The 18,470-nt window shown below is 56.4% G+C and overlaps 1 protein-coding gene across 1 annotated transcript; it reads right to left on the bottom strand.

Moving 5' to 3' along the window:
* Window positions 1–671: 671 nt before the first annotated feature.
* OAF (out at first homolog) lies at window positions 672–18,170 on the bottom strand. Its single transcript, XM_028162460.2, has 4 exons — window positions 17,327–18,170; window positions 3,481–3,615; window positions 2,408–2,588; window positions 672–1,698 (listed from the first exon to the last, which is right to left on the bottom strand). The coding sequence occupies exons 1-4, from the start codon at window positions 17,609–17,611 to the stop codon at window positions 1,433–1,435; spliced, it is 867 nt and encodes a 288-aa protein (XP_028018261.2). The 5' UTR covers window positions 17,612–18,170; the 3' UTR covers window positions 672–1,432.
* Window positions 18,171–18,470: the final 300 nt, after the last annotated feature.

The following is an 18,470-nucleotide window of genomic DNA, read 5'->3' as shown; positions in this document are numbered from 1 at the left end:
TGCCATTTGCAGCAACATGGACGGACCTAGAGATTATCATACTAAGTGAAGTAAGTCAGGAAGAGAAAGACAAATACCATATGACATCACTTACATGTGGAATCTAAAATATGACGCAAATGAACTTATCTACAAAACAGAAACAGCCTCACATAGAGAACAGACTTGTGGTTGCCAAGGGGGAGGGGAGGAAGGGGGTGGGGGAAGGACGGACTGGTACGTTGGGACTAACAAATGCAAACTATTATATGTGTGTGTAACTGAATCACTTTGCTGTACACCAGAAACTAACACAACCTTGTAAATCAACTATATTTCAATAAAAAAAAAAAAAAAAAAATCATGCCCAGGATTTGACCCTGGAAGTCTGGTTCCAGAGTTTTCACCATATCTCACGTCTCAGTCTATGTCACGGGGTCTTTTACTGCCTGGCTTGCCCGTCTATGTATGTCTCATCTTCTTAAGCACAGAAATTTTGTCATATCTTTTCCTAATAATACCCACCCCCATCTACATCCTCTCCCCCCAACACAAGGCTGAGCACACAGTAGGTGCTTTAGGAGTTGTCCTAAGATGGGTCACCAGGAGCACAGGGACACTTCTCCTGACACCAGGTGGCAGCATTGGCCAAAAGTTCTCTCAGAACTCTGAGTCTAGAGCTATCAGCCAAGTAAAAATTTAAACTTTTATTTCTGGTACAAATGATAAATACTTTGCATTAAAAATCTGGGATTCAAGTTTTCCTCATACTTCATGCTCCCTCCCTGCCCCAAAACCTTACAAAAATATTTCTGCTTAGAGGGTGCAAGCCAGCTCCTGCTCCCTTGGCAAAGTCCAGGTCTGCGGAAAGGCACTTGTGGTCTGTCTCAGGGTGGGGGGCCCCCAGCTGGCCCCCGGGCAGCCTCAGAGGCCAGTAGTGAGAGGAACGTGTTGAGATCCGCTGTCGGCGCTGCCCCCTCTCTGGGGCAAGGATCCCCTCCCTGTTGGGCAGTGGGAAGGTGCACAGGGGCCAGCTCCTTCTGGAGGGTGGGGCAGGGGGCTGGGCGTGGGGAGGTGGGTGTCACAGGCATCGACACCTTCCAGGGTCTAAACCTGCAAAGAGTTAAATAGGAGAGTCACGCTGTCGTATTTTGGTTGCTTGAAAGCGAACATTTCAGGGGAGATGGGGGGGGCAAGCTTGGAGAACCCCCTTCTCCCTCCGTCCCCAAGGAAGGCACAGGCTGAGAGTGGGGGGCTGCCTTCATGAGTTAACCCCTGCCATGCCACACCCCCTTTCACAGTGACAAGTCGGGGGGCAGAGGCTTCAGGATTAGGACGAGGGAAGGAAGAGCAATAAGGCCTCGGTTGGGGGTGGCCACCCCCTCTGGCGGCTGGGGGAGGAGCAGTGAGCCCCAAGCAGCTGCCTCAGGCACCACCCCTCATCCCAAGCTGGCTAGGGGTCCTCATCCCAGAGGCACAGCTGCCTCTGAGGCACGTAGAAGTCGAAGCTGTAGCTCTTCTGGCAGCTGCGGATGCCACATTTGTAGGGTGTTGGGCGGTCACGGCCGTGGCAGTACTTGAGCATGCAGGGGTACCAGGCCAGGCTCAGGCCGTAGCGGCAGACGCAGGGCTTCCCGCGGTCCCCCACCTGCCCACAGCGAGGCAGCAACATCTGCTCTGAGGCCTTGGGCAGGGCCTCGAACACGAAGCTGTCCACACCTGGGGGAGAAGGCGGAGGTCAGGGACGGGGGAGGGGAGGGGGCCTCCTGGCACGGCCCCTTCAGGCATCCCGGCACCCCTATGGGCTAAGTGGTATCACCCCTGTTTTACAGATGGGAAAACCGGCCCAGAGAGGTTTAACCATCTGGCTGAGGTCACACAGTAGGTAGGCGAGTCAGGACTGAATCCCAGGTCTGTCTGACTTCAGGACAGTCCTGGGAAAGGTGACCCACAGATGGGCCAGCAATGAGGTCCCAGAGGCTGGGAAGGCAGGGACCGTGCAAAGATGGGAGGTGTTCTCAAGGATCCTGGGAAGGTGTGAAGGGAAAGAGAGGAGCTGATCTCTGAGAGGTGGCAGAAGAGGTAGCAGGTGGGAATGGGCATCTTTGGGCCCCATCCAGACTGGTTCCTGTGCCCATGTCCCACGACAGAAGGTTCCATCTGTGTTCTCACTAAGGGCAGGGATGAGGGGAGGCTTTGCCTGGGCATTCCCCCCGTCCCGGGGCCTAGCAGAGTCACGGTTCTCCGCGTCCCTACCTGGAACTGGTCCCTTTCATCTGCTGACTCCTCTCAGTAAAGAGCCACACAGGCATCACTTCCTCCAGGAAGCCTTCCCTGACCAGTCCCAGCTGGGTTTAGACCTCGCATATCTCATCATTGCTCCCCATCATATCTGAGACGATACGGCAGCGGGCAGCACGCAGCTGACCTTGCTCCAGCCAGAACCGGACGTCCTCCTGGCGGGTGTAGATGGCATCCGCGGCCTCGGCACACACGTTGCGGAGATGGGGGCTCAGCAGGCCCCCCTGGCTGAAGTTCACGGTGATGTCCATGTGCATCTGCTCCAGGCCCCGCACCTCCTCAGCCTGCCGCACTGCCTGTGGATTTTTCTGCGTGGAGGAGACGAGTCGTTCCCACCCGGACTCAGAAGGCCCCCTGCCCACTCTTTCCCTGGTCGCTGAGAGTCAGACAAGCCCACGCCGGCTGTCTTCGGATCCTTGGGGCCACCGGCAGGGTGGCAGTCAAGGGGCACCCAGCTCCCCCTCCAACTGGCGGAGAAACTGATACCCAGGGCGCAGTCAAGCCTTGTCAGCCAGCGACCGCCCGGGCTGACCTCTGGGGCATGAGGGAGAATTCTGACATGTTGCTGGGGGTGGCGTTGGAGGTGGGCAGGCGAGGCGAACTATCCCAGGGTCAGTGACCTCTGGGGCCCCGTACTCTCCAACATCCAGGCAACTGGGAAAAGCAGGTAAAAGGGAGGGGCCTCAGACAGCTCCTGCTGGATAGTTCAGGGAACTTAAATGAGGCTGGGGAGAGGCCCGGGGTCCAGGAAGGCACTGGGAGCAGGGCAACAGGCTGAGGGTTTTGAAGGCTGCACTGAACACTTAACAGGCACTATCCCACTTAGTTCTCACCGTAACCCATCTCTCAGTAAGAAAATAGGGGTTTTGAAGGTGAGGTGACTTGTCCAGCGTCACCGGCATGATGAGTGGTGGCCCTGGGCCTGAAGGCAGATCCGACCTGCCTCCATCATAAACGGGGAGGAGCTGAGATTAGGGAACTGGAAGAACCTGGGAGATGGGGGTTCAGGGCAATTAGGGATCTGGGGTTATGGGGTCAGGTTTGGCATATTTAAGGGGTTCAGGACTAGAGGATAAGAGTGGGGTGCCAGCGATCAGGTGGGTCAGGGGCTGGGTGGGAGACTGAGGCTGGGGTAGGGTCCAGGCCAGGAGTCAGCTGCAGGGGTGAGGGCTCTGGGGCAGGTGCGGGGTGGGCACTCACCTGTCGGAGCTTGGCCATGGCCTCGCTGGGAATGATCTCATTGTGGTGCAGCCGGGTGACAAAGCAGAGGGCCTGGAACTGACTCTGCCCCTTCTCCAGCTCCCCTAGGATCAGGGCCCGGAAGATCTTCACATCCTGATGGGGAAGAGCAGAAGAATGGGAACCGGCCAGAGGGGGTGGGGCCTCCTCACCAGCCCACCCAGGGCTCAGCTCAGACCCTGCAGAGGACACAGGCCTGGACGCGGCCCTGCAATAGACGCCTCCCTCTTGCTGGCCTGGAAATTTTTCTCTTTCCCATTTAAACCCGTGACTTAAAAGAAAGAACATATCCCAGATGTTCCAAAGCCTCCTGGAAAATTCACATAGTGAACTGCTAGAAAGCTTTCCAAAACAAAATTGTTTAAAAGTCCAGAACGTCACCTTAAAGGAAACAGCACCCCTTTTGGCTCCTGGTTCATTCACAGCTGATGCTTCCCCTTGGTGGTACCCCCATATCACCCTGATCAGGGTGAGTCAGGGCCCCTACAACCACCTGACTACGGCATCATGGGGGAGGGCTGCATTTTTACAAGTACAGGTTCTAGAGTTTCTCTCGCGGACTCAGTAGATGTGGGGAGAATGCCCCTGGTGCTTCTGGTCAGCCAGGCTCCTAGCCACCTGCATCTCAGATCGAGGTAGTGGGGTCAGGGTGGGGTTAAGGGCAGACACAGCAGCAGCTGTTGTGGCCTCTGGCCTGCGGGAGCTGGGATGGCTCACCTTTCCCCTTCCCTCTCCACTTCCCCTTTCCCCTCGGGGTTACTAATGGCATTACCAGCAGGCCAAGGGCTCCTTCCTGTGACTGATTCACTGCATGAATCAGAGAGGCTGGGGGAGGCGGGGGGGGCAGAAGGAGAAGGGAGAAGGGTGGTGGGATCGGGTCCCCTTCCCAATCTGGCTGCTGGAACCCTGGGCACCTGAGGTGTCCCTTGCTCTCGCCCATCTCTGTGCCTTGGCTAACAGCTCGTGGTGAGAAGTCAGCAGGTCCCCAGTCAGAAGTGGTCTGAATCTGTCAAGAGCCCCCACCCCCCTGCCTGGGAGGGACCCAAGCCACAATGATGGCCCTCCTCCAGGAACCCCAATGGCCCTGCACCAGCACGGAGGGTATATAGCCCTGTGTAGCTATGCATCCTTCAATGTCCGTGCCCTGGCCTCGCCCACTGAGAGCCCCCATTCACTGAGTGCTTACTGTTCATGTGCCAGAGTGCAATGCTCTGAGAACAGGGTCTGAGGGTCCCCCTTGGATTCCAGTACAGGCAGTGAGGGGCCTAGGGTTCCACTCCAAGTCTACACTGTATTAGCCGGCATACAGGTCTATCTCCCACCTTCTCTAAGCCTCGTTTGTGAAATGGGGATGATGCCACTTTTACCTGGAGGCTTACGGTGAAGACTAAATGAGTTAGTGTGGAGGGAAAGCACAGCAGAATGTCCGCCCGGAGTACGTGCTCAGCGGTGCTAGCCGGGGCCACTGTCATCACTGCAGGTGACCAGCAAATGTCCCAGGTGATCTGAAACTAGTCAGTGCTGTCCTCGCACAAACCCCCCTGCCCTTTGGAAGTCCTCTGACTCTACAAGGACATTTTCCTACTTCCTTTCACTGTAAATGATCTCTGGAACATTGAGGGGTGGGAGTGTCCAGGGAGATTTTCCGCCAAGATTGCAGAAAGGGAAACAGAGACCCAGCTGGTGAGAAAGGTTCCATAAGGTTCCTCATGGTCCCAGACTTGCAGGCAAGGTGAATCAGAGCTCGGATAACCTCAGCTTCCTCTCCACAGGAAATCCACTCTCGGGCCACAAGGCTGGGATCTGCTTGCCCCGCCAGCCTGGGCCATCCAATCTTCCACTCCCTCAGGTCGTTTGAGGAGAGACTGGAGGCTGGTACACTTGTGCATTTTCTGTTCTGGGCTCAGTTCCTGCCAGGTGAGACTTGATACCAGACTTCCCCTCCCGGGGCTGAGTCAGGCGGATGTCCCTGGCAGGACCCCCAGGCAGGATCCAAATTCCACCTCCGGGGTAATTTCAGCAATGACCCTTTAAAAGAATCCATCTGGTATATTCACAGCATCTTCTCCAATACCACAGGCACGTGTCACCGCCTGTGGTCTGAGGGATGCCCCAAGTGGCCTCACTGCTTGGATATCACCCGTCTACCATTAGCAGGAGAAAGTATTTGAACTTTTAGACCAGACCAGGGGGCGAACTAAATTTGTTAGAGTATTTTCCCTGCTTCTGTATTAAACAACAATGTCAACAACAACAAAACGCTACCAAAATGGGAACTTGACTGGGGGTGAAGCGAGGGGATGAGAATTTTTTCGTTGAGATAGATTTCTTCTATATCTCCTATTTATTTGTGTAGGACAAAGATTTATTGAAGTTTATAACTGGAAGGGACAAGTCATTGTTACCATGAGTCAAAAAGGATGTATAGTCCTGTTTAAAATCTTTATAACAAGAGATAGGAACTATGATTATTACCGAGTTTGGAGTGGATAACTTGCTCAGGGTCATGGGACCAAGAGGAAATGTAGCCAGAATTTTAACCTAGACAGTCTGACTCCAAAATCCAAGCTCTCACAACCACAGCTGCGTCCTAGATCAACGAGTCCAATTTCTCTGATGCCCAGTTAAAGAAACTAAAGCTCAGGCCCAGAGAGAAAGTGTGGTCTGCCCTAAGCCACACAGCTGGCGAGTGGCAGAGCCAGGATGAGAAGGCAGTGCCCTCTTCCAGCTATGCCCATCGGCGGTGGTCTGTACGTCCTCTGCAGACCTGCCCTGGGAACGTGGTGGCTCCTATTCAAGGTTCTGTGTGACTAACAGACAACAGCATCTGACGCAAACATCAGGGTAAGATGACGCAGGATCACCCTTCTAAGCCCTCTGCCTGGCCTGCCCACAGCCTCTTTAACCCTGAATTCTCCAGCCTTCTTAATCCTATGTCTCCGGGAAACCATACTCCATGTGCTGAGCCCCGGGAGGGAGACAGCAGCCCAAGCATCTGATCTCTTTGGCTCCGTCATCATGACCAGTGTTCCTCCTACCTTCTACTCCCCACACCTCAGACTCACTACTAAGGTTCCAGGGCCCCCTTTCCCTCCAGCACAGAGGGCAGGCCAGGGGGAGAGGTCTCCCTGCTTCAAGGAACATCTGGCCAGATGCTAAGCCCAGGCCAGATGGATGCCTGGCTCCCAGGTTTCCTCCTCGCCCGACAGTCCCCTGGGATGATCCACCCAGATGTGCCCTAACCCCCAAGGCAAGACCACACAGCTGGGGAAGAGCCCATGGCAGGCTCCTCAGGTCCAGGACTTGGGCTAGGGTTCCCAAGATGGGCAGTTTCTATAAGCCTCCTCCCACGAGCTCCCAGGAAACTCCAGCCCACCAGGAGCCAGGCCACCAGGAAGAAGTGGAGTGGACAGTACTAGGGCTGAAACTGGGCCACACAGAGGGTATGGCCACGGAGATAGCATTTGCTGAGGTCCTTTGGGGGTGGTTTTAAGGTTCCCAAAGAGCACGGTAGTTAAGAGCAAAGGCTCTGGAGCCAGTGCTGGCCGCGTCCAAATCCTGGCTTTGCTGATATGAGCCCTGTAACCCTGAGGGATTTACTTAACCTCTCTGTATCTTAGTTTCCACATGTGTAAAATGAGTACAACTAACAATACCTACACCTCAAGGGATTACTGTGAGGAAAAATGAGTGAAAGGTCTCAGAACAGAGTGGGCTGGACTCCTTAAGTTTCTCTATTATTGCTGCAATCCCTGGCCTTGCTCCAGCTGTGATCTACTCCAGACCTGCAGAGGCAGGACAAAAAATTTTTCTCCCAGAGATGTACCTGAGGCCCAGAGAAGTCAGGTGACTGCTGGAGCTTGCAGGTAATCGGCAAATCTGTGGGAGAGCACTGATAAGCATCACCTGGGGCAGAGCCTTCACAGGCGCCAGGGCGGGGCAGGGGAGTGGGCAAGACCAAGGCCAAGGCTCCTGTCTTTAAGGGGCTCATAGGAGAGGCTGACCTACAACTGAAGTCAGCGCACAATGATAAGGCCTAGGGTGAGGTTTATGCAAAACGCTATAGGGCAAAGGATGGGAGCATTTCTGTCCCCTTAGGGATGGGGCTGGGAGGGGTGGAGGGAGGGAAGGCTTCCTAGAGCGAAGGACATCTCAGTGGTTCTGGACAAAGGATGGGTGGCTTTCTAGCAAAGAGAGAGGCATGTACAGAAAATGGGAAGGTACGAAGGCCTCTTAATGCCCCCACCTCATCCATCCCTCCACGCTACTGTCATACAATCTGCCCAGTGCCCTTCCAAGGCTCCTTTTGTCCTCACCATAAAGTGTACCCCCCAGAGGCTGGCATCCAGATCTTGGCTGACAGCTCTGAGCACTGAACCAAAGAGATGGCGGTTCCCAGAATGAGCGACGCCATGTGCCTTTCCATGAGCTGATGCCTCTGCCAGGGATGCGCTGTCCCCTTCTGCCCATCATCCTTCAGGACTCAGTTCAAACGCATCCATCACCCCTGCCCTCACCAACCCTCCAGCAGAGCTGGCCAGGCCCAACCCCTAGCCTCCAGGGCACGAATCCCACTGTGTCTGCAATGATCTCTTTCCTTGTCTCTCCTTCCAGACTCAACTCCTTGAGGCTGGGATAGTATCTTATTTGCAGTGTATCCCCGCCCCCTGAATACAGCAGGCGCTCAGTACCTATCTGGAAATGAATAAGTGAAGCACTGAGTGGGCAAACAAGAGCAGGCCAGGGTCCTGAGGAAAGTGAGGGGAGTACCGGGGAGGGGAGGGCTGAGCGTGGAAGGAAGAGGCTGGCAGGCAGGAGGGCAGGGCACCGTGTCTGAGAGCCCAGCCAAGAAGTCTGAGCTTCATCTAGCAGATCACTGGGCGTCATCACTGGGTTTTGAGCCAGGGTAGGACATGAATGGATCTCTGGCTTAGAGCTGAATCAGAAACTTGAGCTGTGCTGGGCCAGTGTGCATCTGACCTAAATGCCTCAGCAGAAGGCCCCGTCCTCATGTGGTGTCTTCTGCCCGGGCAACAAGTCCCCCAGGCCCTTCGTGTTGTGCCCCAGCCCCAGAGAGCAGCTCCACTTATTTATGCAGTATCCTCAGGGTCTGGCACAGAGCTGAGCGAATGGACCAGTGCTCTGGGGCCTCCATCGACCCCCTTGCCCCCAAAAAGAAGACAGCTCTTTCTTTTTGGGCTTCCTTGTAACTGGGCTTCTGCAGGCTGGTCGTCCTACAGCTGTGATTTGGGCTTCTAGAAGATTTAGGGGATCATTATTTCATGCTCCAGTGAGGTTCCAGCAGGGGACGTGACCTTCAAGGTCACACAGCTGCAGAGCCAGGCCCAGGAGCCCGGATCTCCTGACTCAATCCAGTGGTCTTTCTGCTCTTCCGAGCTCCCCCCGGAGCCCCTTCCCAAATATTCTATTCTCCTCTGCGTCCACTCCCTGCCACGCTGCCTGAGATCCACTGTATCTCACAGAGAGAAGGCTGTTCTGGGAAAAGCAGGGGGCAGCACTCTGCACTTCCAAGAGCAGACAGCCCGTGCCAGGCCTCTGCTGCTGCCTTCCTGGGGAGAAGCTCCAGGGAAAGCTCAGCGTTGGGGACGGGTGGCAACCCCACAGACGGAGCCCACTGGAGCGCTGGTGACTGTGACGCTGTCGTATCAGCCCAACTGCCGGCTTCCAGCCTTAGATAAGACTGAAAGAGGGAAACAAACTTCTCTCTTGCTTCGGCTGCCGTGGGGTTTTATGTTACTCGCAGCCAAGTTGAATCATAACTGTACGCACAGACACTTGCTTTCCCCCATTCATGGGTCCCATGGCCATAATCTTTCACCCAGACGTGCTGATTCTCCAACCATCTCCCACCCCTCACCCAGCGGCACCCAGGCCCCTCCCGCCAGGGCCCACGCTGCAGCTCGGCTGTGAGGTCCCTTCTCCCTCACACCGTTGCTCCTATGAGCACGTTTCCTCCCTCACAGCCTCTCCCGGGAGCCTCCCCAGCTCCCCCTTTCTCGCAGTCACACGTGGCAGCCCTCACAGATTGTCTCACACGCCCACCTTCTCCCGACAGTCTCTCCCACACCCTCCCTCCCTCCCTCCTTGAATTCCCCCAAAGTCTCACACGCCACGTCTCGCACCCCATCTCACACACAATCCTCTGCACACATGCTGTCACTCTCCCCTCAAGGCATGCACACCCCCTCGCAGGCGTCCTCTCTCCTGACCAGCATCCGCTCCTACGTTCGCTGCCCCAGCCCCAGCCTGGCCGACCTCCCCTCCTGCTGTCTTCCCATCACCAGCTCCCAGCTCCCCACCCTCCCAGGGGCCTTCCTCAGCCCCCAGTGGGGAGCGGTGGCGGTGGGCTGTCCTGTCTCAGACCTTGCTGCCAGCCCAGCCTTGCACCACAGGGGACCCGGAAACTAAGAGGGCCGGATGGCGGAGCTGCCCTTCCCTCAAAGCCCCTCTCCCAGCCCACCTCCGTGCCACAGTGGGTGCACAGCCCAGGCTGAAGGCCACCTCTCCAGGGTCTCCACAAGCACCAACTCCCCTTTCCTCTTTGTCCTTGGACGGCTGGCACTGTCTCCTGGGAGTTTCCTCTACCATCTTGGTCTCCTTCCCGTCACACCGGAGTGTGTGATTCTGAGGCCCGGGCTGAGCCAACCCAAGTATCTATTGCTCTGCTCCTGGCTGGGGCTGCTTGATGGCTAGAGAGGAGCCAACTTCACTGCACTGGGGAGGTGAGGGGTCGCCCTGGAGGGGCAGCCAGGAGCCGATGCCCTCTTCTCCCCATGCTGGCTGCCCCGGGACACACTCAGGGGCACCTTGGCCCCTCTGCCCTGTCTCTCCACGCAGGTACAGAGGCGGATGGACTCAACCCAAAGCCAGGCCAAGCACATTCCCTGGCCGGTGCCCGGGATGTAGGCCGCCCCCATTACGAGATGCCTGCAGACCCTCAGGGCTAGGCCCGGACAGAGGCTTCTTGTTACGGGACATTAGTGCCACCACCAGCTGGGGGCAGTGCCGCCTGCCCCCTCCCAGTGCCCCCAGCGTTCTGTCAGCCAAATCCCAAAGGTCACTACTGTCCCGACTGCCCCGGGAACAATGTGCGGCTTTATGTGGATCAGCTGCGCCCCAATGTCCTGCTGACTCAGGGCTCCTGAGGTGGGGCGCCACGCTTCCCTCTCACCTGCATTCCCAGCCCCAGCGCCTCCCCCGCCCCCAGCCCTTCCTGGGAACCTTGGTGGCAGCCACTTCAATGCTTGCCAGCTCAAAGGATGGGAATCCTAATAATGCTTTGGTCCCCAGAGCAGGAACCAACTGCTTAACGGTGTGAGAAAGGAGGGCTGGGGCCCTGGCTAGAACTGCTATTTCTCTTCTCACGTGCCTTCGCCGGCCTCTGCTTGGCTGAGGCCTCTTACTCACTTCTCACAACACGCCTGCAAGCGTCACACTGGGTTTGTGCCATGTCTGAACCTGGGGCTCAGAGAGGTTAGGTGATTTGTCAAGTCACACAGCTGGTAAAGGGCAGAAAAATGTACAGTGAGGGCTCAGTAGTATCTGTGAGATGTTTTAAAAACGGTCCCCTCACCGCCACCCCCCATCTCTCCAGAGGCCATGGCGGGAGGGGAACGGGGAGTGTCTCAGGCACAGTGAAGGGGTCAAAACTTAAAATTCATGGGAGGGGTGGGGTGGGGGAATTGTGATGAGCCTGGGGGAGGGGCGCAGCCCAAATCTGTACAGAGGAGGTTTTCTCTGTAGATTTGTTCCTCTGCACCAAGGCTTTTTTCAGTCTCCTTCTTCCCTCTCCCCTCCCCTATTCAGGTTTCTTCAGCCTTCTAGAAGGAGCCCATTTCTATGCCATAGTAGCACAGGCAGTCAGAATATAGTGGAAGGCTCCCTGGGTCCCAATCTTGGATCGTTAGCTATTGATCTTGTCCAAGTCACTTTAGAGCTCTGAGCCTCAGTTGGCACATCTGCAAAATGGAAGCAATACCTGCTGCATGATGTAGTGGTGAGGATCGAATGAGGCCAGGTGTGTGAAAGCAACTGTCAGTGTGTGACCTGACAGCTCAGATATATGTGATTCTTACCTCAAAGCTGGCCTCCGTTTTTCTACCATCACCACCTCTGTGTACCTTGGGAAGCCTCGTAGGAAGAACCTCACTTCTGCCTCTCCCCATCATCCCAACAGGCCACTTACTTGTCCCAGGTGGCAGTCCTCACTGCCCGACCCGGGATCTTTTGCCAGGACTCCATCTGGACATAGGCATTCGGGGGGTGGGAGATGCTTGCCAGACTCCAGGAGCTGGGCTGGACCTCGGGGCAGGGCTGCTGACCCCTGATGCGGGGAGGAATTCCTCAGACACGGCAGAGGGACTGCTGGTAGACCGGAGGGTCCCATGGACACAAGCTGGATCATTCTTTCTGGTGACGTCTCATGAACTGCCAGGGTGGGGAAATACCCTGGACACCAAAAAACTCTGGGCCTCTCCTGCAAGCACCTCTACTGCCCTCTGTCCCCCCAAAAGACATCCTCTCCAACAAATGCCCCTACTACAAATCACCAAACTGCAGGGACCGAACACAGGCAGGGTAGGGGGAGACTGGACTCTAAAAGCTTGTCCTGTCTGACAATCCCGTGATGTGATATCCTGTTAGAATAAACAGCCTCAGGCAGCAACGTGGCCATTTGCACATTCCACATCTTTGCTGACTACCTCTCCGAGGCTGAAGCTGCTCCCCCCACCAAGACGGGGAGCCCCAGGGCAGGGACGCTGGTGCTCTCTGGACCGTTCCTTCCTCTGGCTTCCACTCACCCATCGGCTCCCACTCACCCATCGGGGCCCAGGGCAGGGCGCAAGTTTCCGATCTCCCTGGGTCCCTCAGAGCGACCTCGAGCTCACCCACCCTGTTATATGGCTCCCCTTGTCTTGGCGCCAGCCCGAGGCCCCTCTTGACCCCCTCCCTGTACACATTTGGATATGGCTCCTTCCTCCCGTTGCAGCCATGACCCCCCCCCCTACCCCCATGCAGCTGCTCATGACTTTCTCTTATCTTTCAGCCCCACCCTCCCGGTCCGGTCAGCACCAAACCGCTTGAACATGACTCATCCCCTCCCTCAGCTTTTAGACACTCACACTGGGAGACAGAGGGGAAAGAGACACTTGAACGGGAACAGCAGCCTGGGGGACGGGGACCAAGAGGGCTGTCAGACCAAAAGCCGGGATGGTGACATGCCCGCTAGTAACATGCCCAGTAAGTCTGTACAATCGGGTATAATTACATACAGAGGCTTTGGATTCTCAGGAAGAGCACTGCTTGTTGAGAGTGTATGATGAATTATAGTTCCTGCACTGAGGGCACGGAGAATTAAGCCTCAAGTCTATATGCTGTTTAAACACATTAGGGATTATTGTGGGTAGAATGACAGGTTTCAACGAAGTGACTGAGTTTGGGATCTACCTTCGTTTAACAGTCTAACCTGGAACCTCCTCCAAGTCCCTCCTTCCCCGGAGCAGCTAGGCCAGTGCTTCCCAAACTTTGCTGCTCATTGCAATCACCAGGGGCTCTTTAAAAATCTGGCTGCCTGGTTCCTACCCTCAGACAGTCGGACTTAATTAGTCTGGAGTGCAGCCTGGGCTTCGGGGTTTTCTAAAGCTCCCCAGGCGATTCAAATGTGCAGCAAAGTTTGGGATTCGCTGAGAGCTACGTCACTTCTTTGAGAGCTGCGGCCTGATCAGCTTGACGGGCAGCAGCCTGTGGGCAGGGCTTACAGTCACTCATGATGGTGATTTGGTTGCTCCAAGCTGCTTGTGGAGTTTGTCATCCTTGCCCGGGCTCCAGGCTACGTGTCCTACAGCAGGTTGATCACTGTTACAGCTTTACTGGCTTCAGGTCCAGTGTGGCAGTGTGGGGAGGGCCAGGCCACGTTAGAGACCCATCCCGGCAGAGGCAAACAGAGAGGGTGGAAGGGGCAGGGAGAGGGGGGTGGGTGGTGTGTGTGTGGGGGGGTGGTGTGGTGAGATCATCCAGACAGAGGGCTGCATTGCATCCAGCACAAGGGCCTCGCTGCTGCCCTGAGTAGATTGACAGGACAGGGACGGCTGCTCCCTGCTGAGGGGCTGGCCAGCAATTTTGGAGTGTGATGGTTAACTTTATGTTTCCATTTCACTGGGCTAAGAGATGCCCACATAGGTGGCAAAACATTATTTCTGGGTGCGTCTGTGAGGCTGTCTCGGAAAGATATTAGCATTTGAAGTAGTAGGCTGAGTAGAAGGTGGCCCTCACCAGGGTGGGTGGGCATCATTCAACCTGTTGAGGGTGTGAATAGAACAAAAAAGGTGGAGGAAGGGCAAATTTGCTCTCTCTGTGTGAGCTGGACATCCATCTTCTCCTTCCCTCAGACATCAGTGAGCTTGGTTCTCAGGCCTGTGGACTCAGGCTGGAACTACATGGGCTTTCCTGGGCCTCCAGCTTGCAGACAGCAGACCGTGGGACTCAGCATCCATAACCGTAGAAGCCAACCCCTCATGATAAAATCTCTTTCTGGAGATCTGTATTTCTACCCTATTATTTCTGTTTTTTGCGGGAGAACTCTAATATATGGAGCTTCAAAGAGAAGGTTATGATGAAGGATTAAGGCTCTTCCAGGCTCAGTGCTGACCTTCCATGTGACTTTGGGTCGGTCATTCAACCCCTTTGCACCCAGGCTTAGCAGGGAAGGTCCATGTTGAGATGCGATGTGAGCCATGATTATGAAAGTTACTGGCTTCTATTTCTGGAGCTCTGAGTACAGCAGCTGACACACAGTGAGTATTTCATATGCATTGCCCTGTTTAGTCCTCACAATGGCCATGGGATCGGTACCATTGTTATCCCCATTTTACAGATGAAGAAATGAAGGCTTGGACAGATTGGGTAGCTTGCCCAGGGTTAAACCAGGTCTGTCTCATTTCAGTCTGGACTGTCTCCCAAAGGTGCAAAATGGCCAACGTCACTATTCCCAAGTGGACTAGGGACTGTTCCCAAACCACCCCAAATGGATTTGGTACATGAAACAAAAGAAACACCACGTCCAGGACTTTTTCCTACAGGAAAAGTCATTACTTCTAGATAGAAGCTTCTCGTGGAAAGCTGCCAAAGATCTTGAGGACTGGGCGGGCAACAAGAGAGGTGACCCACCCCAGAAGGATCCCGTATAAAAGCTGCTCTGGCCAATGCAGACAGTGAACTGGGGTGTGGATAAAGGCTGTTCCGCCCCACGCCCAGCCCTCCCCAACTCCACCCTGCCCCAGGCCATCTGAGAAACCCAGAGTTGGAGGGGACCTTGGAAAGCTGGTTCCCTTTCGGTACTTTGCACTCCCAATTCCCTCCCTTGCTGATGAAATTGGAGATGCCAGGGGTGGGTGTGAAATGTCAGCTTCTGGGTCAGAGGTTAACCTGAAAAGCAGACTCTGGAAACCTGGGTGGTGGTGTGAACCGCTGCGGGGATTAAAATGTGGCTCTTGATGCCATTTGCGGCAACATGGATGGACCTACAGATTGTCAGACTGAGTGAAGTAAGTCAGAGAAAGAGAAATAATGCTTGTATGCGGAATCTTAAAAAAAAAAATGCTGTAAGTGAACTTATTTACAAAACAGAAAGAGACTCATAGACTTAGAGAAGGAACTTACGGTTACCAGGGGGTAAGGTTTGGGGGGAGGGATAGGGAGTTTGGGATTGACATGTACACACTGCTATATTTAAAATAACTAACAAGGAAAAAATAAAATAAAATAATAAAAAAAGAATAAAAATGAGGCTCTTACAATCAGCTCCGAATCGATTCTCTAACTGGGCAGTCAGCCCCCTACTCTACCCTCAGCCCCAATCCCCAGGCCTTCACCCCACTGCCACCCCGCCTCTCCCCTCCCCTCGCCCTCAGGGTAGAGCAATAAAATCTTTCATGCTGCAGTTAGAGGCTGTAAAAGCTGAGCTCTACCCGTTGACTCTTTGACCGGTGTCCTAGCCACAGCCTTGGCTGCCAGAGAGGTGCCAGGGTCGGGGAAGTCTCTCTAGGGTTTCAGCACAGCCACAGAACAATGCGCAGTGGGTAGGAAGGTGGGAGACTCAGGCTGGCCTGAGGCTCACTCACAGGGACAAAGGGCTTCAGTGGAAGGTCAGAGGGGAAGATTAGATTCCTGTCTCCTGGGGAGGGTCCAGCCACTATTTGGGTTTTCTAGGAAAAGAAGAGACTTGACAAAATTCCCCTGGAGTTTAAGTGGGGACTCTGGGGGTGTTCTGGCCCTGTCAGCTTCCCTCTCTCCACACACAAACTCACCTGCCCCTACCTGAATTGAGAACCTAGCTTGGGCCTGCGGAGTGAGGAAGGGTCGCAAAGTCCTCCCCATTGCGACACTCAACCGCCCCTCCCCCCCCAACCTCCCACCCGCCACTGGTCTCCCCTACATCCCTCGTCAGTGACAACTCAATAGTCCAGGGACAGATCGGCCGTCAAGCCCCACCTCCACCGTCCACAGAATCACCACCCACCCACCTGGTACTATCTTCGGCGATTCTGCTCGGTCCCTAGCTGACACTCCAAACTCTACCCCCTCCCCCCCCAGATCCCAGTCTCTAAGAGGAAGGAGAGAGAGGTGGCTCAGGCAACAGTCCCACCGCCCTGGGCTTCCCCAGCTGCTGGCTGTGTCATCGACCTCACCTCTCCACTCCCCTAGAGACAGAGCCTCACAGGGCCTCTGTATCAGGAGAGGGACTTGGGGAGGGGGACTTTAGGTGATCAGGAGACTCCCTTTGTGTACCTACACCTCACCCACCTTCCTCCCCTCCAGGATTCCTGCTGCTGGGTCACCGTTAGTCAGTCACTCACCGCCCTTCCAGGCCCACTTCCTGATAAGCCCAGCACCTCCACTCTCTACCCCAGCCCCAATCCTGGGGGGCCAGGCCCACCTACGGGTTCCCTCCACCACACACACACACACACACACACTGAGGAGAGGCTGTCTCTACCCTCTTCCCCGCAATCTAGGCCAAAACTGGGGGTTGGCCAGCCCTCCTGCCAAGCAGGGTGAGAGGTGGCACCTCTCCCATAGCCTGGGGACCTCATCTGGGGCCTCTCCCCAGGTCTTCCGCTACAAGTTTACCAGACTTTCAGACCAAAGAGGAGAAGCGGCTTCTCCTCGGCTTGGGAGGGACATGGGACAAGCAGCTCTTCCCAGGAACCCCCTTCCCCAGCCCAGGAAAGTGAAACAAGGAGAGGTGGTACATAGCCTCCAAGATGTCAGGGCTGGGAGGCCTGGAGCCGCCCCCTTGCTCTGTACAGAGGTGAGAAAGGAGGCCCGGAGAAGGAAAGGAACTTGCCCTAGGTCACACAGCGAGAACCCAGGACCTCTGATGCCTGGCCCAGGATTTTTCCGTGATAGAGCCTGAGAAAATGACTCCCAAAAGGGAGACAGGGTTATTAACACTGACTCCCTTGAAGTAGGGTCTGCACCTAGAGGGCTCTCGGAGAGCTGAAAGACGAAGTGGGGAGCTGGTCTGGTGGCCTGGGCACCCAGAGAGAAGAAGTGAAAGGCTGGAGGGGAGAATCGGAAAGGCAGCAGAGCAGTTCGTGGGGGAGAATGAAGGGCCGGGTCTAGGCGCTGGGGAGCAGGGCAAAGAGGTGTGGATAAGAGCCCGGCGTGACCCTGGCTAAGTCGCGTCCTTCTCCTGGCCCAGTCTTCCGTCTGCTGGCCTCGGTGCGACTGGGACCCCGGAGAGCTCAGGCACGCAGGTCCCCTGGGGCGAGCGAGGGTGCCTCACCTTCTTGAAGTCGGCGGTGAAGGAGATGAGGGTGCCGTCGGGCTTGCGCAGCTCCAGGCTGATGCTGTCGGCGTCGCTGTCCGCCTGCAGGCTCTCCTCGGTCACCTGGCCGTCGGGCAGCCGCACGCGGACCCGCAGCTCAGACGGCGCGCCAGCCCCGGTCCCCGCGCCCACGCCGCGCGGCGCCCCCAGCAGCTGCATAAGCCCCGGCAGCAGCAGCAGCAGCAGCAGCAGCAGCAGCGCAGGGGACGCCGGGGGCACCCCGCCGCGGCCGGGTGGGCGCATCCCCGGGGACCGCCTCCGCCCTCGCGGTCCCGGCGCGCCGCGGGCGGACGGGGAGCGGCTCGGCCAAACTTCGCCCTAACTTGGAGGCTAGTTCGCGGCGCCGGGGCGCGGCTTCCCGGGGGGCTCAGCCGCGGGGCGCCCGCGACGCGGCGCCGACGCACGTGGGCTGCGCTCCGTCGCGCGTCCCCCGGCGGCTCCGAGGCGGACACCGCGCTCCCAGGGCCCGTCCGCCCCCCGGCCCAGTGCCTTGGCTCCCACGGCCCCCGACTCCGGCGCTCCGAGACTCTGTTTTGCACTTTTCATTCAATCCCACCCCCCGTCACTTCCTTCAGAAAACAGAAACCACCAGGACCTGCCTTAAAGAGACCGCGCACCTCTCGGCCCTTAAAGGGCCCGCGGAGGCTCCCCGCGCTCGGCGGTGGCCGCGGACGGGGGCGGCGCGGGCCGAGGTGACCGGTGCAAGGCGGCCTTGTGGGGACAGGGCTTTCTCAATCGCCCTCCCTCCCCGCCGCACCCGGCAGCGACCGGGCTGGCCCGGGAGTTGACTCTCCCAGCAAATCCCTTCCTCCCAGCAGGGGCGGGACGGGTGACTCTTCCCCCGCCTCCCGTTTTTTGGCTTGTTCTTGTGCCACGTGGATGAAAGAATAGGGCTTGGTGTTTTAGGGGTTTTGTTTGGTCTTTTAGTTTCTCTGACGAAGCGAATTTCTACAAAGCTCCTGCAAAATCAGACCTCGCCTCGCATTCAGCCTTTTGACTGCCCTGGGTCGGGAGAGAGGGGCTGGGGTTCTGCTGGCGTTGACATCCGTCAGGTGTGAAATCTTGATCAGTCAGGGCACCTCTCTGACATGGTGGCCCTCAA

Source organism: Balaenoptera acutorostrata, chromosome 9 (assembly GCF_949987535.1).
Source record: "Balaenoptera acutorostrata chromosome 9, mBalAcu1.1, whole genome shotgun sequence".
In the NCBI taxonomy this organism is placed as follows: Eukaryota; Metazoa; Chordata; class Mammalia; order Artiodactyla; family Balaenopteridae; genus Balaenoptera; species Balaenoptera acutorostrata.
This window is presented reverse-complemented; position numbering and strand designations above follow the sequence as displayed.